Source organism: Protopterus annectens, chromosome 5.part1, assembly GCF_019279795.1.
Source record: "Protopterus annectens isolate FY-2018-M chromosome 5.part1, PAN1.0, whole genome shotgun sequence".
In the NCBI taxonomy this organism is placed as follows: Eukaryota; Metazoa; Chordata; order Ceratodontiformes; family Protopteridae; genus Protopterus; species Protopterus annectens.
The window spans coordinates 60,419,806-60,446,752 of NC_056736.1; the positions used below are offsets into that span (position 1 = coordinate 60,419,806).

Below are 26,947 nucleotides of genomic sequence, written 5' to 3' on the forward strand. Positions count from 1 at the left end.
GTTACATTTTGGGGGAAAAGGGACATGATGCAAAAAATGTGAATTGAGATGTTATAAATGTAACAAAACTGGACATTTATGGATAGAGTGAATAAAAAATGAAAATAACAGTAAGGAAAAAGAAAAAGAAGAAAAGGAACAGGGAAGAAATGTTAGTAATCATAGGAATACAAGAAAAATTAGTTAAGAAAAAAATAATTAAGAGAACATAGAAAAGGTTCTGAAATAAGTGATGAAGACAAACTAGGAGGTAGTAAAAGGGAAAAGAATTCTACTGGCAAAAAGGTAAAATACAGAAAAAGAAAATTTAAAGGGATAAATATAAAAAAGACAGGAAGTGGATGAAAAATAATACATACGACTAACGACTGTGCATGGTATAATGGTTAAGGTGTCTGACTCACAGACATAAGGTACAGTATCCGATTCTCATCTTTAGGAAGGAAACTGGATAGGCTTAGAATGGCCTATTAAGAAAGCTAGCCCAGTAACTAGCTATGATCTTAGGAAACCACAGATCTAAGGAAAAGGGAAAATGAAAATGTTAGAGCGCTTTCTATAAATGTGAATAGTATTAAGAATATCGTAAGAAATATAGGAATTCTGGAGTGATGTGACACATGCGATGTAAACATAATTACAGTACAATACACAAGATTTTTTTAAAAAATGATGAAAGATTACAGAGAAACTATTGAAAGATAATCTGGAATATGAAAAATGAAAGATGTTCTGGAGTAGTCATTTTGTAGAAATACAGCAAAGATATTAGATATAACTTTAGCAAAAATGGGAAGTTTAAGCATTGCAGATTTAAAACAGAAAAAGTATACAGAATTATAACATTACGTTTATATTAACTGTAAAAAAAGACAAAGATTACTTCATTAGATTTTAGACTGTAGTGACAAATATGAATATTATAGTAACAGGAGACTAACTGTGATTTAAGAGTCGAGCATAAAAATAAAGGAAATGATACAAGAAAAATGTTACAAGTTTTAAGATATGGCAAGTTAAAACTTTGGAACAAAAATTAATGGACATATAAAAGGGGTATGTAAAGAACTGAAATAAATTACTTTATAGTATCAGAAGGTTTAGTTAAAGGAGAAGGGGGTAGTTGAAACAAGCTTTTCTGGCCATCTTGCGATAGGGATAGAAGAAAACAAGGAATATATAAAAATATACAAAGGAATAAAAAGGATAAATGAAAAGCATAGAATGAGGAAGGAAAGAGATTTGTAACAGAGTTATGGAAAGATCATATTACTATGAGCACATTTTATAAAAACTGGTCTGAATAGTGGATGATATTTAAGGAAAAATTAAAAAGTCTTTTTACAGTAGCAATAATGTGTGAGAAAAGTAGAAGAATAAAAATATAAAAAGAACATACAACAATGCATTGTAAGAGTTAGAACATAATGAATGATAGAAAGTACTTTGACAAAAAAAAGAATTATATGAAAGAAATCAAGAAAAAATACAAGAAATTTTAAATAAGCAAAGATATTTTACAAGGAAAAAGAGAAGTATTGAGTTACTTAAGTAGATTAGTAATGGAAGATGGTAGAGTAGAGTAATGAGAGAAATAAAAAATGTAAAGGGAAAAATACAAAGAACTCAGGAAAAGATTATAAAAAATGTAGCACAATATGTACAAGATATATGAAGAAAAAAGAAGGTAGTGAAAAAACATGGAAAGTAAAAATGTTAAGAGAAAAAGAGAATAAAGAGTTGGGAAAGGAAATTGCTTTAAATGAACTAGATAACATATTAAAGACAAGTAGATATGGTTTTAGCTGTAGGACCAAATGGAAGAGAATAGGAAATGTATAAAAAATTATGGGACTGGCAAAAAATATATATGTTTTTAAAGATTCTGAATGAATTGTTAAATAAATATATTATGTATAAAAAATTATGTAGTGGAATAGTTCAATTTATATGGAATGAGGTAGCTAGAAGCCAATTAATACTGAATAATAATAAGATCTTTATAAAAATACCAATTTGAAACTAAACATATAAAACAAAGGGGAAGGATTGTCAAGAATTATTGATAGACAGAGAACTTGTGGATGAAACTATGAAATGAAAAGAAGTGACAATCATGACAGGAGACCTTAATAAGGCATCTGACACAATTCAACAAGAAATCTTACAGGTAATAATGAAAAAATATAAGTGAGAAAGTTATGAAATTATGTCTGTCAACACACAGTAATAATAAAGTAAAAATACTTGTGAATGCCTGGTTAAGCCAGAGGTAAGTATGAACAGTGGTGTAAGACAGGGATGTCCAATGAGTTAGATACTCTTTGCATTAGTTATGAAATTGACAGTATGTGAAATAAATAAAATGAAGGAAGTAGGGTATATAACACTTATAGGGTTAAATATTCCAGTTTTGTTAACATATGCAGATGACATTATAATAAGTGCAAAAAAACAAAAGCTAGAAAAAATAAGTAATAATTTGCACAAACGAGTGCCTACAGTAAATAGGAATATCTTTAAATAAAGAGAAAATAAAGGTTTAGGTGATGTAGTAAAGATCTGGCGTATACATTTTACAATGAATTACATGTTATGTATAAAATGTGGTAGAATTCAATGGGAAAAAAGCCCAGAATAAATAAATCAAATCTGTCTTTTCTGGAGAAAGTAGAGTTGTGTACCTACCATAAATGTAGATGTTCGAGTGTATTCACTGTTGCAGTCATTACTCTTGGGTTATCCTGCTGGCAGGCTACCCTGAGTCGGCCAGAATTCCAAAGTCTAGGTCCGGAGTCGGTTGCTGTCGCCTCCTCCCTGACGTCAGTGTGCCAGTGGTATAAAAGATGCAGCTGACGCCATTTTCTTCAGTTTTTCTTGCCCCAGATGTCAGGTGCCCCCAAATGGTAGGCTGAAAAATATGCCAATAAAAATGCATGCACAAAAATAACATTTCCTTCATCTACAAGCAAATACATCAAATAGGTTGTATAGGATAGAGAAGTGTAGATAAGTGTCCCAGCAAAGACAAGGGGGAAGGTGGGTGGGTAAGCTGGACTGCAACAGTGAATACACTTGAACATCTACATTTATGGTAGGTACACAACTGTACTATGCTCATCGTGTTTCACTGTTGCAGTCATTACTCTTGGGTAGAATCCCAAATCTGAGGTTGGGTGGCTGGGCTAAATAGGATTAGGAGAGGCTATGAGGCCCTGCAGAACTGCAGTGGCAAAGCCTGCTCTGGACTTAGAGTAAAGAGGTAAGTGGTAGTGATTTGTGAAGGTGTGCACTGAACTCCAAGTTGCAGCCTCTAAGATATCTTTGGTTGGTACTCCTCTGAGGAAGGCTGCTGAAGTGGCTGCTGCTCTGGTGGAATGAGGCCTAATGCCCTTAGGCACTGATTTGCCATGTTGAAAATAGCAGAAACGGATGCAATGGCCTATCCATGTATTAATAGTCTGTTTTGAGATAGCCTTTCCTTGTGATCCTGTAGCATAAGACACTAAAAGTTGCTCAGTCTTTCTGAAAGCTTTAGTTTTGTCCAAGAAGACGCGTAACTGCCTGTGTATGTCCAAAGAATGGAGAACTTTCTCACCCTTGTTCTGTGGATTTGGATAAAAGGTAGGCAAGTGAATGGTTTGGTTGAGGGCCACACTGGACACCACCTTAGGCATAAATGTAGGGTTTGCCCTCAGAGAAACCCTGTCTGGATGAAAAATGATGAAAGGTTCCACAGCCACGAGTGTTTGTAACTCTGAGACTCGCCTTGCAGAAGTTATAGCTAGGAACAGAGCTGTTTTCCAGGATAAGAATTTTATATCTGCTGTTGATGCTGGCTCGAAAGGAGGCAGTGTGAGTTTTTCCAAAACATAATTGAGGTCCCAGGCCGGAATTGGTGCTCTCCTTGGAGGCCTAATGTTTTTGGCCCCTCTGAGGTACTGCCTTATTAAAGGATGAGAAAAAATAGGTGGTTCCGTATTGTAATGGGCTGAAATGGCAGAGGCATGAATTTTAATTGATGAGAAAGAAAGGCCTTTGTTCAGCATCTCAGTTAGGCATTGTAAAATCTGAGGGATATTTGGTACACACATGTCAATGCCTTGTTCCTGGTTCCAAGCACAGAATCTCTTCCATTTTTCTGCATAAGATTTTCTGGTACTGGGCCTCCTGGCCTCCAAGATAACATCCATAACAGCTTTTGAAAGAGGAGTGTTCAGAATGGCTACATTATCCGCCATGCTGCCAGATTTAAGGTCCTGAGTTGGCTGTGCAGGATCTGATTGTTTTGTTGGGTCAGCAAGTGAGAACTTTGAGGCAAAATCCATGCTGGACCTTGAGACAAGCTCTTTAGGATTGGGTACCAGTGCTGGCTTGGCCAGTCTGGTGCAATCAGAATCATTTTTGGCTTCTCTTGTCTGACCTTTAGGAGTACTCTGGGAAGGAGAGGCAGTGGGGGAAAAGCATATACTGTTAGATTTTTCCAGCTGAACGATAGGGCATCCACTTTCCATGCTTGCTTGTGATAAATCCTTGTGCAAAATCTCTGCAATTGGCAGTTGTGAGGAGAGGCAAACAGATCTATGTCTGGGCATCCCCATTTCCTTATTATCATGCTGAAGACTTGTGGATCCAGTTTCCATTCGTGGGGATCCATGAGGTTTCTGCTTAGTTCGTCTGCCAGAGTATTTGTTTTTCCTGGCAGGAATTGTGCTTGCAGGTGAACTTGAAGAGTCAATGCTGTGTCCCATAAGGTCATTGCTTGTCTGCAGAGGGGGTAGGAATGTGTACCTCCCTGCTTGTTTATGTACCACATGACCGTAGTGTTGTCTGGCTTTATCAGTAACTGTCCTGGATGAAGCAGGTCCTTGAAAGCTGTCAGAGCATTTGGAACAGCTAGCATCTCTTTTTGATTGATGTGAAGATGCATCTGGTTTGCAGGACATGTGCCCTGAATACATTTTCCTGCCATATGGGCCCCCGGGCATAATCTGATGCATCAGTTGTCAGTGTCTGTCTGGCTGTGGGTAAACTGAATGGCAGACCCTTGTTGAGGTGACAGGCTTCCGCCCACCATCAAAACTCCTGTTTTAGGCAGGGAATGAGTGTAATTACTGTCTCCAGGCTGTGGCAATGCTGAGTCTAAACACTTTTTAGATACCATTGTAGTTTCCTCATATGCAGTCTGGCATATGGAATTTGTAGAATGCAGGATACCATGAAACCCAAGGCCTGCAGGAATTTCCTTGCATATTAGTGGGTTTTTGTTGCCAATTTCTTGAAATAAGTAGTCAGTTGCTTTTGCTTGTCTGGCGTGAGATAAGCCATCTGGGCAGTTGTATTTAAGCTTGCACCCAGGAATATTATCTCTTGAGAGGGCACAACTTTTGATTTTGTTTCATTTACTGTGTACCCTAGGCCAATTAGTAATCTTTTTACAAACACCAGATGCTTTAGAAGAGTGTCTTTGTTCTCTGCTTGAATTAGGCAGTCGTCCAAGTAGGGATATATTTGAATTCCTTTCTGTCTGCAAAACGCAATTACTGGTGCCAGGCATTTTGTGAAGACCCTGAGCGCAGTAGAAAAGCCAAAGGGCAGTGCAGAGAATTGATAATGCATTGAGCCAGCTATGAATCTGAGGTATCATCTGCAAGATTGTCTGATTGGGACATGCAGGTATGCCTCTTTTAGGTCCAAAGTTACGAGCCAAGCCTTTTTGCCCAACATGGGCAGTAGCTGTTGTAGAGTCAACATCTTGAATTTTGGAACTTCCAAAAACGTATTTAGTATATAGACAGGTCCAGTATTGGTCTCCAGGTTTTGTCCTTTCTGGGTACTAGGAATAGTCTGGAGTAAAATCCTTGCCCCTGCTCTTGTTGTGGTACTTGCTGAATGGCCCTCATGTCCATGAGGGCTGCAATTTGTTTTTGTGCCTCTGCCCATTGATTGTGTAGCAGGTTTGGCATACCCTTTGACCATGGTAGAGTGTGAAAATGGAACCTGTAGCCTTGGGACACTATGTTCAGGACCCATTTGTCTTGGGTAACCATTTGCCAATTTGATGAAAAAAGTGCTGGTTTTCCCCCTAAGGGATTGTCAAAAGAAAAGTGCTTGGATCTGGTAGAGGAAAGTCATTGGGACTGTTTCCTGTAAGGTTGTGATTTGTCTTCTCCGCTTTTGGAGGTAGGAGCACCCCATTGTTTAGGCCTGTATGACCCTTGGGTCTGAGATCTGCCTCTGGGACACCTGTATCTGCCTCTTTGAGGACTGTCTGACACTGGAAAGGACCAATTTTTAGAAGGCCAGTTCCTGCTAAACCTGGGTGGCTGTACCTGTAAGAAATCCTTGACTGTCTGCATGGATTTAGCTTTATCCCCCATTTTTTTCAATACCTCTTCTGCTTTAGTACCAAACAAAGTATCATGCTGTAATGGTGCATCTAATAATTTTGTTTTAACATAATCAGGCAGATTCTGTTCCTTTAACCAAGCATGCCTTCTAATAACAGAACCTGTAATAGCGGCCCTGCAAGAGGCCTCCAGTGAATCATAACCACATTGCAAAGTATGCTTTCCCACTTGTTCAGCTGCATGCAATAAATCCTGCAATTCCTTGTTCTCTGAACATTCAGTATTTGTCAACAATTTCTGTTTAAGCAGTGATATTAAGTATTGCTGATATTTAAGCATATGAAACTGACAATTTAAAGCCCTCACAGCCAGGGTAGCAGAAGTGTAGACTTTTTTCCCCCATCTGTCTAGAGCCCTAGAATCCCTATCAGAGGGGACAGGTTTTTTTTGCAGTGGAAGCTTTAACCCCTTTGGGACCCTGAGCAATAGTTTCTGGGTCAGCAGCGGGGTTTTTGTATAGGAATTTATGAGAATCCGGGACCCTGTAGTATCTGTCTGGCTTAGCAGGTGCAGGGGGTAAAGAGTCAGGGGACAGTCTGGACTCTGAAAAAACATCATCTACAATGTCTAGAACAGGTGGAATAGCAGGGGGTCTGTGCTGAGGAAGTAGCAGAAAGTCCCTGAGCCTTTTCTTAGATTCAGAGTAACCTTGGCTCTCCCAGTGGAAATGCTCCCTCATAGTATGCAGGGTTTCCCCAAAAGAATAACCCTCAGGAGGAGAGGCTGAAAGAATGGATTCTTCAGCATCAGAATCCTCATAGGGAAGCATGGAGTAATCCTGTTCAGAAGAGGAATAAGAGGAAATAGAAACCTGATCAGAAGAATCATACTCTTGTCTCTTGCCTAGGCCTCTTATCAGGAGGGGGGTGGGAGCCCCTGATCAAAGTAATTAGGTCTTCGGCCATTTTGAGCATCTGTTTTTTAGGCATGGAAGTCTGAGTAGGAGAATGCTCTACTTGTTTCTTTGTCTTTAGAGCTGCTTTAGTCTTTGAAGCTGAAGATGGCTTAATATATAGTTGTGTAGGTCTGAAGACACCCTCAGAAGCCGATGCCTGCTCAGCAGCTCCAGACCCATCTGAAGGAATGATTTCCGAGTGTCCAATACCTTGAGTATCCAGAGGCCCAGTCGGCTCCACGTGGGAGTCGGAAGTGGCCTGTGGCTCTGAGGTAGCGGGCGCCAGGGGCTGCGAAAGTGCCTCACTGAGAACCGGCGACTGGCACAGAAGAGGCCTCGTCGTCGGTTTTGGACCTCGGATGCCTATCCTTTTCCTTGTCCTTGCGTTTTTTGTAAACTCCGGTTGTCGGCTGGTCCGACTGCATAATACAATTAAATCTTCGGCCAAAGTAATGAAATGCAAAATCGAACCGATGCTTGATAGTGCGTTGGTTAAATCTAGCACAAAACCGACAGCTAGCAATGTTGTGATCAGGGCCTAGGCAAGGAATACAGTAAGAGTGAAAATCCTTATGAGGTATTTGCTTCCCACAAGAAATACAATTGTTAACTTTTTCTGACATCGGTCTAGAGCAAGAAAAAAGTTTCCCCAACGGGATACTTAGCTTAAATGAAGACTTCAGTTCTGAAATTCGGATTTGAAAATCTCAGCAGTCGGCCAACCGGCACTTGCGAACTGCTTTTGCTTCGGGCACCGTGCGGCAAGAAAGACTGGAGAAAATGGCGTCGGCTGCATCTTTTATACCCCTGGCGCACTGAAGTCAGGGAGGAGGCGACAGCAACCGACGCCGGACCTAGACTTTGGAATTCTGGCCGACTGAGGGTTGCCTGCCAGCAGGATAACCCAAGAGTAATGACTGCAACAGTGAAACATGATGAGCATCACAAATTATCATTCAGGAAAAAAGCTTTTTTGATAAATTAAATACTGACGGGAAAATAGCATACTTGGCACGTGTATTTATGCTACTAACAGTATTTGAAAATGACTTATTGCAGATTTTTTCCATTTATATAGGGTTCTAGAATACACCCAATACAAGAGGAGTTTTGTATGTAAATAAATAAATAAGGAGGTTTAGGGTTAATTAACTCAGTGGTATATGCTTTGCAATTAAAGTGGATACACGAAAAAGATGAGAGATTAGTAGTAAAATTGTATAAACACAAATATATGCATGATTACGTATGATAAATGTGGGGATATGGTAAGAAAAAGCAAAAAAAGAAAAACAGTGCATAAATGAGGGAATAAAACATTACCAACAAAAAGTAATTTTGTGGAAAATAAAAACTGATATAGAAAAAGATAGAAATGTATGGTATAAGAATGTAATGATAAAACATTACCATGAAAAACCATGGGAAAATCTAACACATGAAAAAATAAGAAGCAAATTGCGTAATCAGAAAGTAGAATGCCAAGATTTTTTTATGGAGACTGGTAATATATAAATTGCCAGTAAAAGAAAATATGCCATATAAGAAGAAAAGAGATAGAATATGCTTACACTGTCAAGATGAAATGACTATGGAACATTTTTTGAAATGTAATAGAGTAAAAACTTTATGGGGAAAACTGTTAAGATTTTTTTGAAGATACAAAAAAGTGGATAAAATAAACATGGATATGATTAAATATGGATATTATATGAACAGAAATAAAAAATATTTTAAAAAATACGTTATTTTATGTTACATGGATTATATGGAATGAAATAATAAATGAAATTATGTTTAATGGTAAATGGATTTTAGCAACAATATTGAGTAAATCAGATGGTGGTTATGTAAAAAGGAGTGGGGGTCTAACAGGGATGAAAATTTAGTATGATTCTGTAAACAGATTTGCATATCTATATGCTTGTAAATATCTGTGAATATGTAAATATTTTGCAAATAAGAGTTATTTTTGTATACAAAGTACCCCTAGTCTTTTCAATATGTGCAGTGGAATGTTTACATCAACCTGAGTTACCACCAAGTCAAGCGGTTGGGGCTTCAGTTTAATGTCAAATCCAAAGGACAACACACACAGGAATGCAGAACCCCTCCCCTATATTGCACTGTAGTGTCAGCAATCAATCTGCTTGGTGTGGGAGCACAACCCACAGCCTTCTGTACCAAAGGCAAGTGTGCTACATTGTTGCATTACTAATATTGCTATAACAAGTCTAAAAAACTTCCACAGCTGCAATATTTCCCCAGTCCCTCTTTACATAACCACTTAATTTATATATAACAGCACTGGTCATCATAGAGAGCTAAAATATAGACCCCTCTTCTACTGCCAGACTTATAACACTTGGAAACTTGAGGCAGTGTGTGAACTGCCTCATGCTCACTGGTAAACTGCTACTATATCCAAAGAACTAACTGTGATAGGTATTAAATGCTTAAGCCAAATAGAGGTGTCCTTCACCCAGCCAGTTACATACAGTCCGCTCAACACTGTCTCACTCCCACCTGCACCTATGCAGTATACACAGACTTAAAATTCTAAGTCGTCTTATGCTGATACCATTAAAAACTCCTTACTTAAACTTCCTAGGATTCTGAAGACTAAGCATTAGTCTAAAACACTCAAATTTAGCCCCTGCACAAAACCCCAGCATCAACAGCTTGTATCCAACATACAGCTCACTCTGACACTATAGGAAATATAGATGCCACACAACTACTTCACAAAAGCCATTAAGAGAGCAAGGTCAAGCTAGTTTAAGAAGGATGAGCCCTGAAGCAATAAGGTGCCACAGGAAGCCTGAATTCACTCCTAAAAATCATACTCCATGCAAAAACAATGATAACCAAATGACCATGACACAGAGCCTTGCAACAGAGTTGTTTTTAAAATGAACAGTGGTAGCAGTCAGACATCTGGTGGAACAGCTTTTGAAAGAAACATTCTGGCAGACTGCCAACTGATAATAAAATACAGTGAATTCAGCACCTTGGTTTGATTTGGTACTGCAAACCCTCCCGTCCCTGATGAAAAAGAGAACAAGTAGCATGCGGCATTATATTTTCCTGAATTTGTGCACTTCTTCAGGAAAAACTGCAGCTAGTGGAACACACATCCAAGGTATAAAAATATCATTCTCACATGGATTATGTCCCAGCAAAGAAATCAAGAAACTGAATACACTGGTTTAAAACCAATTTTAGTACCACTTTTGGGGAAAATGTAGGTTGGTCCAAAGGGAATCCAGTCTTTTTGGTAGAAAAAAACAAGGCTTCCTATATATAAGACCCTGCAGATAACAGAAGGTATGAGCAATGGTAATGGACACTAAGAAAAAACTCTTGCGATAGACAAATTTCAAAGCCTATGGAACAGCTGGATCAAATGGGGGATGAAAAGCCTATCAGGCATGAAGTTTAAGTCCAAAAGAAGAGAATGCTTCTTTAAAAGATCCTTTCAATAAACTGTTTAACTGGTGCTGGGCTGTACTTTTTTGTCCTCCAACATACAGTTATGGAGGTGGGATTCTACAGGCAAAGCACTCACAAAATAAATGAAACCGAAATCAAACAAGTGTCTGAGATATGTTGATGTGAATGGGATAATGAAAACAGACATCATAAAATCCAAGAACAGCAAAAGGGTCTAAGATGGAACTCTCAAATCCTCATCCAAAATGGAAAAAAAAAACAATGACCTCTTGGGTCCTCTCTGTAGACACGGATAACCAGCTCTACAGAATATCCAAACTCTACCCTGATAAAGGAAATCTTTTATGTTAGGCTCACAGAGAGTATCTCAAAGTTTAAGGCCTGTGGGATATGAAACCATGGAAGTGTTCAATCTATCAACAAGTCCCTTGTCATGGTCACAAGAGGCCAATTATCCAGGTAACAGAGAGTTTGAAATTCCTTTTCTGTATGGTCCACGGTGGCTAGCACCTAATATGGAGAGATGGAGAAAAAAAAAAGACAAATCTGCAATGAAAAAAATGAAAAAAATAAAACTCACTGTAAGTAAACAAATTAACAGGACGGAAACTGGAAACCCCAAAAGCTACAGATCTAAAAAAAGATGTAAAATGTTCAGGCACAAGCAGCCAGCACAGCAGCACAGCAGGCATGCATCATCCATGTCATCATCCAAACTTTCATGTACCAAATGTTCCTGCTGAAGTTGCTGAGATTCAGAATAGCAGGCAAGTCTGTCATCCCCTTCAGAAAAAGCAAGGAAGGGAAAAAAAAGAAAAGAAAAGTCCTTTTCTCCTCTCCTCTCTTTCCCTCTGTTCTCCTGAGTCAATTCAGTGAGGAAGAGTTCCAGTCTGTTCCAACAGGCTGTTTGGTCAGTCCAGGTTGGTACCAGAATATGGCCTTAGCATGACTGCCATAGTACTAATAATGCTGTAATTAACCTCAAAGATCTCCCTTCCCTCTGAGGCAAAACTCAGAGCAACTGAGGCAAACCAAGAGAACAGGCAAGTCAAAACTGCAACAATAAACCAGTAACTCACACAGTCTTTCTACTCTTGCACAGAAGAAGGAGAAACAAAAAACAACCACATGCAAAAAAACTTCTACCTGCAAAGAAGTGCCCTTTTGCAAATAGAGTGCCTAACCCTGATAGGAAACCCTGCATCAAGGTGGGGATGGGCAACAGAATGGCCAATGCCTGCTTCCTCCTTTGAAGGTTTTGGACCAGGACCTGGGAAGGCTTCCCAAAGATATAGAAAGAAGAAAGGATTGAATGGACTACCTAAGTACTCTGAAAAGAAAGAAAGATGAAGATATTAAGAGCCATCATTCATCACATTCTAAAGCCTGCTCTTTGGCAAAAGAATCAACTAGTCAAAATCAGAGTGGGGTATGCTGAAGCCTAGAGGGAGCTTCAGGTGTGGCAGCAAAAAAAAAAAAAAAAAAAAAAAAAAAAATATATATATATATATATATATATATATATATATATATATATATATATATATATATATATATATATATATATAGATATAGATATATATATATATATAGATATATATATATATACACACACACACACACACACTCTTGCCAACTCTGTCTAGCTAGCAGAAAGTAGAATATGACACTAAACCCAGGAGATTATGTGCAAGTCTACCTAAGATGCTTGGTCAGCATGCCGCTCCATTCTGCTTGAGGCTTGTGAAGGACATCAGTCAACTTAGAGCAGACGTTTTTTACATTGAGGCTGAAAAACATCCTTGATCACTGAATTGAAGTAGGCGATGACCAAAGAGTGCCCCAACCTTCATGCACAGATACTGACTGAAATGCTTCTTGGGTGGAAAACAGGAGCAAGAAACTAGTCCCCAGAGGACTTTACCAGTCTAAGAGTCTCTTCAAAGGGAAGATATATGGTAGGCAGAGATGTCATATTATCCTTTATACAGTTCAGAGACTACGGTCTTTTGTTCCTTCAAGTCACATTTACAAGACACTGAAGGCTGAGTAGAACCACCCTTAACCTTGCATCTAGAGTGGGGAGCCCATGCATTGCCAGACACAATACAGATAGTGTTCAAATGGTAAATGTTGAAGATTAAGTAGCAGAGTGCTGGTATCAAGGGATAACTTGCCAGAAGTATTAATGGATTATAAAAAGCCTGCACCAGTCATAGCATTAGCATGCATTCCCAAGAAGTGCACTCACACTGCTACAAGGGCACATACCATCCTACAGCAAAAGAGTTGATGGCCATCTGATACCTAGATCTACCATACAGGCTGTAACTGGCCTGCTCATGTGAAACATTCTCATGAGTTCCCTGCCTCTGGAGGCTTGTGTAGGACAGTAGTCATCTTATAGAAGAATCTGTTCACATTCAGGCCAAACAGACAACATTCTTGAGGTGAGAGAAAACACAGCAAAAGTACAGTAAGAAATATAACGAATGATACTGCAGAATATGAAATTTGTAGGATGTGGTCCTTGATTATACATAAAACAATCAAACCAGTACTAAGGAACTCATGAGAATATTTTACATAAGCAGGCCAGGTAAACACACGCTCAGGAATCTCAACCATGGAAACAGCACTGCAAAATCTACAGTGCATTTCTAGCTTGGTGCTTACGTTCAGAAGCTTCTGAGGCTGCCTTGCATTCTTTCCAGGAGAAAAAAAGGAGTAATTTTTAGCTTCCAGATTCTTCACCTTCTCAAGTTGCTTCTGCAAAAGTCTAGATCTTGAAAGGGACCCTTTCATAAGTATCTGCTTTCCACAGCTAAAACTTACAGGAAATTGAGGCACACACTAAATTCTTTCTTCTTCATCTTGCAGTGGTCATGTTAAAGTGATCACTCTTATGGCTGTGGTTTAAAACACTACACTTCCCTAAGAAGTAGAGGACAGAAATGTAGCTCTGTGTGTATAATCAAGTAGCCACAAGAGTACTTGGAAGGTTTCAGCTTCTTCAGCAACAAAAAAGAGCATGTATTCATTGAAAGTAAATGAGATGCAGACTGTGCAAGTACAGAAAAGGAAGTGAATAGTGCAAGGGTGAGGCACACTCATCTAGTGCAATCCATGGCATTAAATCATGCAATAAGGAGAAGGCATGTGTGCCCCAAGTGCAGGAATGAGAAAAATTCTGCCAAGCTGGTGACAACAAAATAGAACATCTCAACAGTTATTTACTGCACAAAGCTACTAAAGTCAAAGCCATGAGAAGAACTGAAGGTGCTGCCTACCTACGTGGTGGTTTTATCAGGCAAACATTAATGGTGAGGAACTCTCAACATATATAGATACGACACAAGAGGGTGAAGAGGAGGGAATGCTAATGAAAATTTGATGGAAAAATCACTCTCTGCAAGACAGGAAAGCTAACATGTCAAAAAGTACTGCACAGATGACTCTCCGTAAGTAAGACAGATGGTTATGGCAAGGAAGACCCTATATAACCTCCAAGGAACATAAATATATTCTAAGAAGGAATTGTTCATAAGAAGAAGAAAATTTTGAGAACAAGGGAAAAAAAGGAAATGAAGACGAGGACAGAAAAAATCCACAAAAGTATTCTGATGACAGGTTAAGGAATACTTAAGTACAAAAAATAGAGATTCAGAAAATAAATTTTCTTGTTAAGTGTGTGTTGTGCATGAGAATCTCTGTGCATCGTATGATGGAATGGTGATTCGCCCCACCATCCAATAATGGGTTCACTGCCTTGCTTCTGATGCTTAACGGGACTGTCAACAGCTATCACATAACCCTACATAAGACATAGTGGGAATATGTAAACGAATGAAAGCCTTGAAGTCCAACAGGGGATGGGTTTTCAGAGAAAACAAAGCAAAAATACAGTAATACACATAATGAATGATGCTGCAGAGAATAAAACTTGAAAAATATGTTCCAGTCAAAAGTGTTGAGAAACTTCAGATGTGCTGGAACATCCCAAAACATATTAACAGGAATTTGGACAAGAAGAAGAGCTTCCACTGACAGAGCAGGCACTTACAAGCTGTCTGGGCAAAATCGTCCTTTTTGAAACAAAGTATATTTGTACAGCTCACAACTGCTCAACTGTTATACATGGTCTTAATTTCTACAGCAGCTTCACAATTTAAAACACTCTTGAAAGAGATGCATTTATTTCAAAGGTGACTTCAGAGAAAAGACAACAGTAGCTAAATTACTTCTTGACAATCTTACCAGCTCACGGTATACTCCTTCAGGTTTGATATCTGTCTTTATTATCTTCTCATCTCTGTTTTTCTGTAATACTTCTCTGGTTCTGCTGCTTCCAACTGGTGCGTTAAGATTGCTTCCAACAATTCCACCCCCACCAAACGTTTTGGTCTTATAATATAAAAAACGAACACAAAAAGATATAAACAGAGACAGGCAGGCTTCCTTTAAACACAAACAATAACATTAAAACAACCTGGAAAATCAAATACACTGGGTCACATTAACAACACAAAGCAGAACTACTGAAGTCAGCCTCACGTGCTTGTCAAACTACTTGCAGTTAAGAACTCTCTTTTACTACAAAGCAAAAGAGAATGCCTGGATTAAAAAATGTTTTCCTATATTTTGCATTTCACACCCACAACTTACGATGAGGTTCATCTTTTTTTCTGCTCATTCTAGAACACTCCTAAATTCAGATTATATGCTTCAAGAATCATGAATTTTTATCAAGACCCCAAGCTTGTAATCCAAGCAAATCAGGTAGCCTATATGTTTCAGTAAACCCATATTACCTGTAACTTTCTATAAACTGTAAAGAAAAATCCCATTTTTTCATATTTACAGGGGGAAAAGTGACCTAGAATTTTAATTATTTATTCAAGTTGGTAACTGGGGTACAGCACTGATCCAAATGGACCTAATTCAGTTTCAGGCTGGACAAAAAAATTACAGCACACATGTAGGTTTATTTATTTTAGTTTTTAGCTTATTTTTATTAGCTTTACAGTGTAGAGCACTGACCTCCATGGACCTTAACCTTTAAGTTAACAAGCAGTATTAAGAATATAAACAAAATATTGTGAGATGATAACAATGAGTCAGTAAGAGTAATAATAAAAGTACACAGTATAAGGAACAACAAAAAAGGATGGTCAGAGTATGAAGGGGAGAAGAGGAGAGTGAAATAAAGGAATAGAACACAAGGTGAAAAAGAGAGCAAAAGTAAAGTAAGGGCGGACAGAAATTAATTTAGATGTCATATCGATGTGGGGAAATAATGTAAGGAAGACAAAGGTGTGTGACCGGTGAACTGGAGAGTGAGGGATTAGGTGATGATATGCTCAGAGGGACAGTATTTGCAAACTGACTCAGACTTGAGATGATTTTTAAGCTGAGCATAGAATGAGAGGTATGAGGTCAGAACTTTAAGATTAGTATGGAGGGAGTCCCAGAGTTTGGGACTTAGGTGGAGAAAGCAAAATAAGTGCAATGAAGTCTGGTTCTGGAACACTGAAGAAGTGGACCAGAGTGGTTAAGACCTCTTACACTGTAACGGGGGGGGGGGGGGGGTCTAAACAGCTTGGAGCAAGGAGAGGACAGGAATGTTTCTGAGAAGTCTGCAGAGCTGGAATCCAAGAAGCGAATTGGCACATATAGCCAATTGGCTTTACTAAACAAGATACAATAATGCTTTGGATGGTGGAGTTTTTCTTAAATACTACTGCGACCAGTGAAAATTCATATTCAAGCTGTAGAATGCCTTTGCCTAAGCCATTCCTGTTTGATCCAGAGAGAAAGGGGGAAATTTTATAAGACTGAAATTGGACGGAATTTATTTTCGTCAGTCTTTGTCCTAGGTAAAGGTGAAAGTTCAGTTCAGGCCATATCACAAGGTATTTGAGGAAGATGACTTGATCAATGGGGTTGTTAAGATGGTCAGGGATGAGAAGAGACAGTTACTCTTCCATTCAGGGGAGGTACCATATAGCAGAGCTTTAGTTTTGGAAGTGTTCAGAATTACCTTTCTGTAATAAAGCCATTTGAATAGATATAGGAAGTTGGCTTGTAGTGGGGCTGTATGACAAAGGAAGTCATGTTTGAGTGAAATAAGACAGTGTTATCAGCATAAAGTAAGATAGGGAGGTAAGGGAGGTCAAGTGGTTGTTTACTAATGAAAATGGGAAAAAGGGACATAGAATGGAGCCTGAGGTACTCCTTTAAGGAGAGGGGTGGAAGCAAAGAAGGTGTTTAGACACTGCATAAAGAACTACTGATTGGAAAGATAATTTTTTAATCAGGGGCTATATCTGGGCTAACCCCAATTTCAATTAGGTGACCTAAAAGAATGTTATAGCCAACCAGACTGAAAGTTATGGTGAGGTCAATAAAGATGGCTATATTGAGAAGGACTTTGTCTACAGCCAGGAGGATGTTATCAATAGGAGCACATCTACTGCACTCTGGACACTTAACCCAAAAGCCAAGCTGTTTTAAGGATTGTAGATAATATTAGGAGATGTAATGGATGAGTTGATTATAAACTAATTTTTCAAGGATTTTACCAAGTATGGGAAGAACAGGCATGGGACAAAGTCATTGGCTTGAAATTAGTTTAACGACAGCTGTTTTCCAGATATCAGGCATGACGTTTTGAGTTGGGCAGAGATTATAAATGTGAAGAAAGGGGAGATGGGGTCATTAAATCCTTACACAGGAATGAGAACCATGGTAGAATACTGTCAGGACCAGCAAGTGTGTCAGTTTTTAGCTTTTCAAGTAGAGTTACTATGTGCTTAGCTTTGACTGCTTTGAAATGTAAAGTGGGAATTCAGAGAGGAGAGAAGAGGTTAGAGGGAAAGAAGGAATTTATTAATGGAATCAGGAATGGGACGTATACTGAAGTGAAACCATAAATTAGCGGCTGTAAGGTGAAATAAGGAGGGTTGGGTGTTAGGTGGATTAGTATGGTCTGTCATGCATCTGACTTCTTCAAGAATTTTTTTAGGTGAGTTGAGAAAGGATGACTGATACTTTTTCATAATGTGACTTTTATGTTGCCTGACTGGCTGTTTAGCTAGATTTCTTTGCTTAGTATAGTGTTGTCTGGAGGTCATGAATTGCTTATTTTTCCAAGTATGCCAGGCTTTGTTCATAGGTTCATAGGTAGGTACTAGGCTATCGGCCCAAGGGCCTACGTAAGCCTAGCCAGCAAGGTTCCATAGCTTACGCCACCCAAGAAAGTTCCTCAAATTAGGGAAGCATCTGAGTTCATACATAAGCCAGTTGATTTTTTTTTTTTTTTTTTGGGGGGGGGGTACAGAGCTGTGTGAGTTTAGGGAAGAGTAAATCCTGGAAGTTAATGAGAAATTTTCTGAAGAGAATACTGCAGTGGTTTGGGTCAGCAGGGGAGAGAGAATGCAAGACCAGTCTAATGAGGCTAGAATTGTGTTTGGTTTGACAATGTTGGATTTGGATTTGTTCCAGAAAGATACAAGGGAGAGAGGGATTTTGTTTAAGTTGGGAAAAATACTGAAGCTGACTTGAGCAATGGTCACTGAAGAAAGGGGACAAGTGAGAACTTGAGAATTAATGTTAGGATTACTAGTAATAAGATCAAGAAGCAAATGATGAGAAGAAATAGGATTTGGTTTTGTAGGTTCAGTGACTAGTTGTGCGAGCATGAAGTCTGTGATGATGTGAGGTATTGCCAGCTATGCCAGGAGAAGTAGGGCAGTGGATGTATAACATATGCCTGCATAGCTAGCTGGAGTTTTGTAAATAATGATATGTCATTTGTATATCAATCTGATTTGTACAGATGCTTGTGTTGAAAAAAATGTATTTGTAAACCTGCTTGTGTTAAAAATGTACCAACAGTGGGTCCTGATGGACAGAAAAAGTATTCCTGTATGTCAGACTGTACTGTAACTGTTGAAATGAATATATAGCCTTTACAAGGCTACACAAAATCTCAAGCAGCAGATTCAAAAATCATTTTTGTTTCATGGTAAAGAGAAATGGAGCCCTGACTGTGACCAAGTCTGCCTGGGTTTGAGTAAAATCCCTGGCACTGGAAGAGACAGGGAGGTGGAGGAGTAAGAGGGCATGGCCCACTCGCCACTCTAGGAGGGAAGAGGGTTGGGAGCCAAAGAATGTGTGATTATCCTAGTGGTAACCAGGGAAAATACTTTGTGTGTCTTAGGGTTAGGCTCAGGGCTGCTGGCTGGAAATGTCCCTTGTGGAAGAGGGGGACGACTTCTTAGCCAAGCACTTCTTGTGAGGCAGGAACATAAGAAAAAAAAATCAACCTACCCTTGATGAATGACAATGGACCCTCTCACTATATTCCAACTCCCAAGTGATGAGAAAATGTGTGGTTCAATTAACCAGGAAAGGGTGATGATCAGCAGAGTTTGCAAAAGACAAAAGAAACACTTAAAGGTAAATCTCCTTTTCTTATAAGTTTTGTTAACTATAAATAAGTAAACTAAACCTACAACAATGTAAATTCATCAGCCATATTAGCAATTAGTATTTAAATAAACATGAACTTAACAGCAGAAAGGATGTGGAGTATCCTGTCCAGATATAAACCGTTCCTGGTCATTAATGGACTGGAATAACCACGCTATTAGAGGGCGGGTGTGAAACTTGTTAGACAGTTAGGTTCAAGAGAGCTCTAAAGGTTCTCATGGATACAGACTTTTCCAGAAGATGAGGATGAGGGAACATGTGGTAAGTAAAGTTGCTACAGTGATTCTATATAGTGTAAATGTGTACCACTGTGATTTTCACTTTAAGAATTCTCTTCTTCTTCTTTCAGCTGCTCCCGTTAGGGGTTGCCACAGCAGATCAACTGTTTCCATTTCTTCCTGTCCTCTGCATCTTGCTCTGTCAGACCAACCACCTGCATGTCCTCTCTCACCACATCCATAAATCTTAACTTAGGCCTCCCTCTTTTCCTGTTACCTGGCAGCTTCATCCTTAGCATCTTTTTCCCAATATACTCTGCATCCCTCCTCAGCACATGTCCAAACCAACATAATCTTGCCTCTCTGGCTTTGTCTCCAAGCCTTCCAACCTGGGCTGACCCTCTAATATACTTATTCCTAATCCTGTCCATCCTCATCACACCCAGTGCAAATCTTAACAGCGTCAGCTCTGCCACATCAAGCTCTGACTCCTGCCTTTTTCAGTGCCACTGTCTCCAACCCATATAACATAGCTGGTCTCACTACCCTCTTGTAGACCTTCCCTTTCACTCTTACTGGTACTCATCTGTCACAAATCACTCCCGACACTCTTCTCCACCCACTCCATTCTGCCTGTACTCTCTTCTTCACCTCTCTTCCACACTCACCATTACTCTGAACTGTTGATCCCAAGAACTTAAACTCATCCACCTACGCCACTGCTACTCCCTTCATCCTCACCATTCCTCTATCCTCCCTCTCATTCACACACATATATTCTGTCTTAGTCCTGCTGATCTTCATTCCTCTTCTCTCTAGAGCACATCTCCACCTCTCCAGGGTCTCCTCCACCTGTTCCCTACTCTCACTACAGATCACAATGTCATCTGCAAACATCATAGTCCACGGGGACCCCTGTCTGATCTCGTCTGTCAACTTGTCCATCACCATTGCAAATAAGAAAGGTCTCAGAGCTGATCCTTGATGTAATCCCACCTCCACCTTAAACGCATCCGTCACTCCCACCGCAGACCTCACCGCTGTCACACTACCCTCGTACGTATCCTGTACCACTCTTATATACTTCTCTGACACTCCCAACTTCCTCATACAATACCACAACTCCTCCCTAGGCACCCTGTCATATGCTTTCTCTAAATCCAGAAAGACACAATGCAACTCCTTCTGACCTTCTCTGTACTTCTCCATCAACACTCTAAGAGCAAACATCGCATCTGCAGTGCTCTTTCCTGGCACGAAACCATACTGCTGATCACTAATCATCACCTCCCTTCTTAACCTAGCTTCCACTACTCTTTCCCATAACTTCATGCTGTGACTGATCAGTTTAATCCCTCTGTAGTTACTACAGCTCTGCACATCACCCTTATTCTTAAAAATAAAGACTACTATACAGTAATGCCATTATAACAGCTTATGTATCACATAATGCATCACATTTCAAGCCTTGTGGTTAGCATGTTCGAGATGATGGAATTTTTAATTGTATTTCTGTTGAGTTGCCACTTTGTACTGAATAAATGTTGCCCGTTTGACTTAAATGCTTGTTTATCCCAACGTTTTGCACTCTGCCATTCAAAAATACTGCATAACCACTGGTGAAGAACCAGACTTAAGAAAGAATAGTTGTGTAAAACCTTACCATAACCATAGATGTCCTGCTCTTCTATGTACCAGTATTTTTTTTACATATGGGTTGTATTCTGCCCTTTGACCTGAAGTCCGGCCAGTATATAAAAGCTTCAGGCTACTACTAGTATATGGGACGTTGAAGGTCTGCTTTGACAATGTCAGCCATAAAGGACATCCGCACATACCATCCTCAGAACTAGAATGCCCTATGAGGAACAGGAGTCCTAAGGAAAACAATAAGTCATCCAGGGAAGAGACAAGATGCAGGGGGAAGGCAGGAGGGACAGAATACTACAACAGAGAAGAGAAGGACATCTATGGCTATGGTAAGATTTTACACAACTATTCTATGTCCTTCTATTCAGTGTTGCAGTATTCTTTACATATGGGAGAGTGCCATAGCTTAAACAGAACCTAGGGAGGTGCAAGAAACAGAAGAAGGCTGCAAGGAAGAAATCTCCAGAAACCCATGGAGAATAGCAATTGCAAACCTAGTTCTGGACCTAGAAATAGAGTCCAGCTTGTAACGTTTAGAAAACATGTGCACAGAAGACCAAGTAGCAGCCTCCAAAATGGAGTTAGTAGCAAGACCCTTAAAGAAAGCCCCTGAGGAACCTGGCAATGAAGATAAGGCCTGAGAAGCTTGAGAAAGAAAAGCTAAGGTATACCTAGACACATGCATATGGTAATGAATAGCTCAGATATATAAAGTGGAAGAAGTATATAACTTTTTACCCAGTCTCTCAAGAATCTTGCTCTCTGTATCTGATGGAAGAAGCTTGGCAAAACTGAATAACCAGGAAGACGTATCTGAAGCTATGGAGATCACTGCTGGATCTGCAGAGGGGCACCTATAGAGAAACTTGCAATTATAAGGAACCTTACAGAACCTGCCAGGCCACTTAGGAGCTGGAGCCTGAGATTCTGGAGTTTTAGAGGAAGAAGCAAATAATTCTAAGAAAGCTGAAAGGACTGGAGGAACTGCAGAGGGCGAGGGAGCCTCCATCTGAAGGAAGTCATAGTGCCTCTTCTCTTCAGAAATCTGGGGACTCCCTCATCTTATTAATGGTTTGTCCAAAGGAAATTTCCTCCTGAGAGGAATCTCCTCCATTAGACTCCTCCTCAGGAGAAGCATAGTCCAAAAGTGAAGCAAGTTGGATGGAATATGCCAAAGAATCATCAGAACAGAAGTCCTCAGATACAGAATCTGGTACCTGAGACACAGCAGCCTGAACTGGGGAGGAAGAGAAAGACAGCAGAGATGGAGGGGAAGTAGGTTTCAAGGCCATCAATGCCTTAACAAGATCCTGAGAAAAAGCTTCTCAATCTGACTGAGGAGGAGGAATGCTGGGGTGCTTAGGTTTTTGCTTCTTCTTAACATGTCTTTCTGGAAGAGGGGACAAAGATGAGGAAAGTACAGTTTTGTACCTACCATAAATGTAGATGTTTGAGTGCTAATACAGCTGCAGTCATAACAGATGGGTTCTCCTGCCGTCAGGCGGGTCCTCGGTCGGCCGAATTCCAAAGTCTAGGTCCGGCGTCGGTTGTCGTCGCTTCTTCCCTGACGTCAGTGCGATAGGGGTATAAAAGAACCAGCCAACGCCATTTTCTTCAGTTTTTCTTGCCCCAGATGTCAGGTGCCCCCAGAAGGAAGGCAATACATAAATTAGTGTAATAAAGCAATGGCATATAATCAAAATACAGTAGTGCAAGCAAATACATCATGAATGAATACCCCAATCTGGTTGCATGAGGATATGTCAGTCAATAGGCCTGTCCCAAGAGGGGAAGGAGGGAGGGAAACCTGGACTGCAGCTGTATTAGCACTCGAACATCTACATTTATGGTAGGTACAAAACTGTACTATGTTCATCGTGCATACAGCTGCAGTCATAACAGATGGGTAGAATCCCAAAGCTAAGAAAGGGGTGGTAGGCACTAGGTGGAACTAGGAGAAGCCAGAATGCCCTGCAAGACTGCAGTGGCAAAGCCCGCTCTAGATTTTGAGTATAGTGGAAGGTGGTAGTGCTTGGAGAAGGTATGCACAGAACTCCAAGTGGCTGCTTCTAAAATATCTTTGGTAGGAACTCCTCTGAGAAAGGCTGCAGAGGTTGTGGAGTGAGATCTGATGCCTGTAGGTACAGTTTTGCCATGAAAAGAATAGCAAAAGCATATGCAGTGGGCTATCCATTTTGAGATTGTCTGTTTGGAAACTGGCTTTCCTTGAGCTCCTATAGCATAGGACACAAAGAGCTGTTCTGATTTTCTGAAAGGCTTTGTTCTGCCCAAATAATATGTCTGTGGATGTCCAAGGAATGTAGTAATCTCTCCCCTTTGTTTTGAGGATTAGGATAAAAGGTAGGTAAGTGTATGGCCTGATTCAAAGCTACCCTGGATACCACTTTTGGCATAAAGGACGGGTTGGTTCGTAAGGAATCTCTGTCCTGATGGAAGATGATAAAAGGCTGCACAGCCATGAGAGCTTGTAGTTCTGAAACTCTATGAGCTGAGGTAATAGCCAGAAGGAAAGCTGTTTTCCAGGACAAATATTGCAAATCTGATGAGGCAGCTGGCTCAAAGGAGGCAAGGTCAGTTTTTCCAGAATGAAATTGAGATCCCAAGCAGGTATTGGTTGTTTCCTTGGGGGTTTTAGATTCTTAGCCCCTCTGAGGAACTGTCTTAAGAGAGGGTGAGAGAATAAGGGTGGATCAGTGTTGTATTCTGCAGAAATGGCTGAGGCATGGATTTTGATGGAGGAGAATGAAAGTCCACTGCTTAGCAGCTCAGCTAGATACTGTAGTATTTGAGGTAAATTCAGTTTTCCAGGATCCTGGCCCTTTTTCTCATTCCAGCACAAAACCGTTTCCATTTTGGAGTAAGCTTTTCTAGTTAGCGGCCTTCTGGCCTCCAAAATGACATCCTGCACCTCCTTGGAGAGTAGGGTCTGTTGTGATGCTAAGGAATCTTCCATGCGGCTAGATTGAGTGTTTTTAGCTGGCTGTGAAGAGTTTTGAAGCTGTGCTGAGTTAGGAGAAGAGGCATTAGAGGCAGGGTCCATGGTGGGGAATGCGTCAGGCTCCTCAGGAGTGGGTACCAGTGTTGTCTTGGCCAGTCTGGAGCAATGAGAATTATCTTTGGTCTGTCTGCTTTGGTTTTCAATAGAACTTTGGGCAGCAGAGGAAGAGGTGGGAAGGCATAAACTGTCGTTGATGTCCAACTGAAAGAGAGAGCGTCCACTCTCCAGGCCTTTGGATGGAAAATCCTTGAGCAGAATTTTGTCAATTGGTGATTTTTGTGGGAGGCAAAGAGATCTATGCCTGGCCTTCCCCATGCTTGGATTATCTCTGCAAAAACTTTTGGATGCAACTTCCATTCGTGTGGATCTGTCATGTTTCTGCTTAGGTTGTCTGCCAGCGTGTTTTCCTTGCCTGGCAAGTACTGTGCTTGTAGTTCGATTTGTAAGTCCATGGCCATGTTCCAAAGTGACATGGCCAGTCTGCATAGGGGGTATGGATGTGTTCCTCCCTGTTTGTTTATGTACCACATAACTGTGGTGTTGTCCTTTCTTATCAATAGTTGACCTGGTTGCAGAAGGTCTTTAAAAGCTATAATAGCATTTATTACTGCTAGCATTTCCTTTTGATTGATGTGAAGGTGCTTTTCTTTTTGGGACCATTTGCCCTGAATGCACCGATCGATCGTCTGTTGTGATGACTTGATTTGCTTGAGGCTTGCTGAATGGAAGACCTCTGTTTGTTTAGCATGCTTGAGCCCACCACAGAAATTCCTTTTGAAGACATGGAATTAGTGGTATTATTGTTTCCAAACTGTGGCTGTGTTGAGACCATAGGTTTTTCAGGTACCATTGAAGTTTCCTCATATGCAGCTTTGCACATGGGATTAGTAAGATGCAAGATGCCATGAATCCCAGAGCCTGCAGGATTTTCCTTGCAGTCAGCCTGGTGCAATTTGCAAGTGCTCTGAAGTATTGAGTTAGTTGCCCCTGCTTCTGTGGCATGAGGTAGGCCATCTGGGTGTTTGTGTCCAAGTTGGCACCCAGGAAAATTATTTTCCGAGAGGGTATTAGCCTTGATTTCTTTTTGTTGACTGTGTATCCCAGAGAGTTCAACAACATTATTACATAAGCCAGATGTTTCAGAAGAATGTGCTTGCTGTCCGCTTGGATCAGGCAGTCGTCCAAATAGGGGTATATTTGTATCCCTTGAAGTCTGCATAGATAAGCCAAAGGGCAATGCAGAGAATTGATAATGGGTTGAACCTGCAAGAAATATGAGGTATCTTCTGCAATTTTGTCTGATTGGGACATGCAGGTATACCTCCTTGAGGTCCAATGTTACCAGCCAAGACTCCTTGCCCAACATGGGAAGAAGTTGCTGTAGAGTGAGCATCTTGAAGAAATGTGTTTAGGATGGATAGGTCCAAAATAGGTCTCCAATCTTTTCCCTTCCTTGGTACCAGGAATAGTCTGGAATAAAAACCTTGACCTTGTTTAGGTACCTCTTGAATAGCTTTCATGTCTATGAGATCTGTAATTTGCCTTTGTGCCTCTGCCCTTTGATTGTGTGGCAGGTTTGGCATGCCTCTCATTTTGGAAGGGTGTGAAAATGGAATCTGTAGCCTCTGTTTATAATGTCCAGGATCCATTTGTCTTTTGTGACAATATGCCAATTTTTTTAAAATAATGCCAGTTTTCCTCCTAAGGGTGCTGCCATTTGAGTCTTGCTTGGCATGCAAAGGGGAAAGTCATTGGGCTTGCTTTCTGAATGGTTGTGAGTTATCCTTACCACCTCTTTGTGTAGGAGCTTGCCATTGACTGCCTCTGATTGTCCTCTGCCTGTATCTACCTCCTTGGGGTCTGTCCGTGGCTGGAAAGGACCAATTTTGGAAGGCCAATTTCTACTGAAGCGTGGGGGTTGTACCTGTAGAAAATCTTTCACAGTTTGCATTGATTTAGCCTTTTCCTCCATTTTCCTAAATACCTCCACAGCATTAGCACTAAATAATACATCCTTTTGTAGAGGGGCATCTAGTAATTTAGCTTTGACATGATCTGGCAAGGTTTGTTCCTCCTGTAACAGCAGGTCTACATGAGGCCTCTAGAGCATCAAAACCACATTGTAAGGTATGCTTACCCACTTGTTCTGCACTATGCATCAAATCCTGCAACTCCTTCAAGTCTGGTTGTTCAGGTTGTGACATTTTACTTTTCAATTGTGATAACAAAAACTGTTGGTATTTTAGCATAAGGAACTGACAGTTTAAGGCCCTCATGGTTAAGGTAGCCGAGGTATATACCTTTTTTCCCCACCTTTCTAAGGATCTGGAATCTCCTAATGGATTTTTAGCAGTGGAGGCCTTAATTCCCTTGGGGCCCTGTGAGATGGTTTCTGGGTCAGCAGCATGGCTTTTGTATAGAAATTGGTGTGAGTCAGGAACCCTGTAGTACCTGTCAGGCTTGACTGGGGCTGGAGGCAGAGAATCCGGGTTAAGGCAGGCCTCCGAGTAAACATCATCTAATATGTCCAAGACAGGAGGTATAGCCAGAGGCCTGTGCTGAGGTAGCAAGAGAAATTCCCTAAGCCTTTTCTTGGAATCTGAATAATCTTGGCCTTCCCAGTGGAAGTGTTAAGTTTCCCCAAATGAGTAATCCTCTGGGGATACAGAGGGAATGGACTCCTCTGCATCAGAGTCTTCAAAGGAGTAAGAATGTTCCTGATCATCTGAGTGCTCTGAAATAATGGAGCCCTGATCAGAGGAGGATTCTTCCTCCACTCTGGGCCTTTTTCGGGGGTTGAGAAACCCTG

The 26,947-nt window shown here is 40.4% G+C and overlaps 1 protein-coding gene across 2 annotated transcripts in view; it reads right to left on the minus strand.

Annotated features, from left to right (window-relative positions):
- TDRD3 (tudor domain containing 3) overlaps nt 1-26,947 on the minus strand; it is a 1,563,842-nt gene that overhangs the window by 622,751 nt on the left and 914,144 nt on the right. For both annotated transcript variants that reach the window (XM_044072885.1, XM_044072886.1), the window contains exon 8: nt 15,016-15,162. In XM_044072885.1, the coding sequence (XP_043928820.1) occupies nt 15,016-15,162 (147 nt within the window). The remainder of the gene's footprint in view (nt 1-15,015; nt 15,163-26,947) is intronic.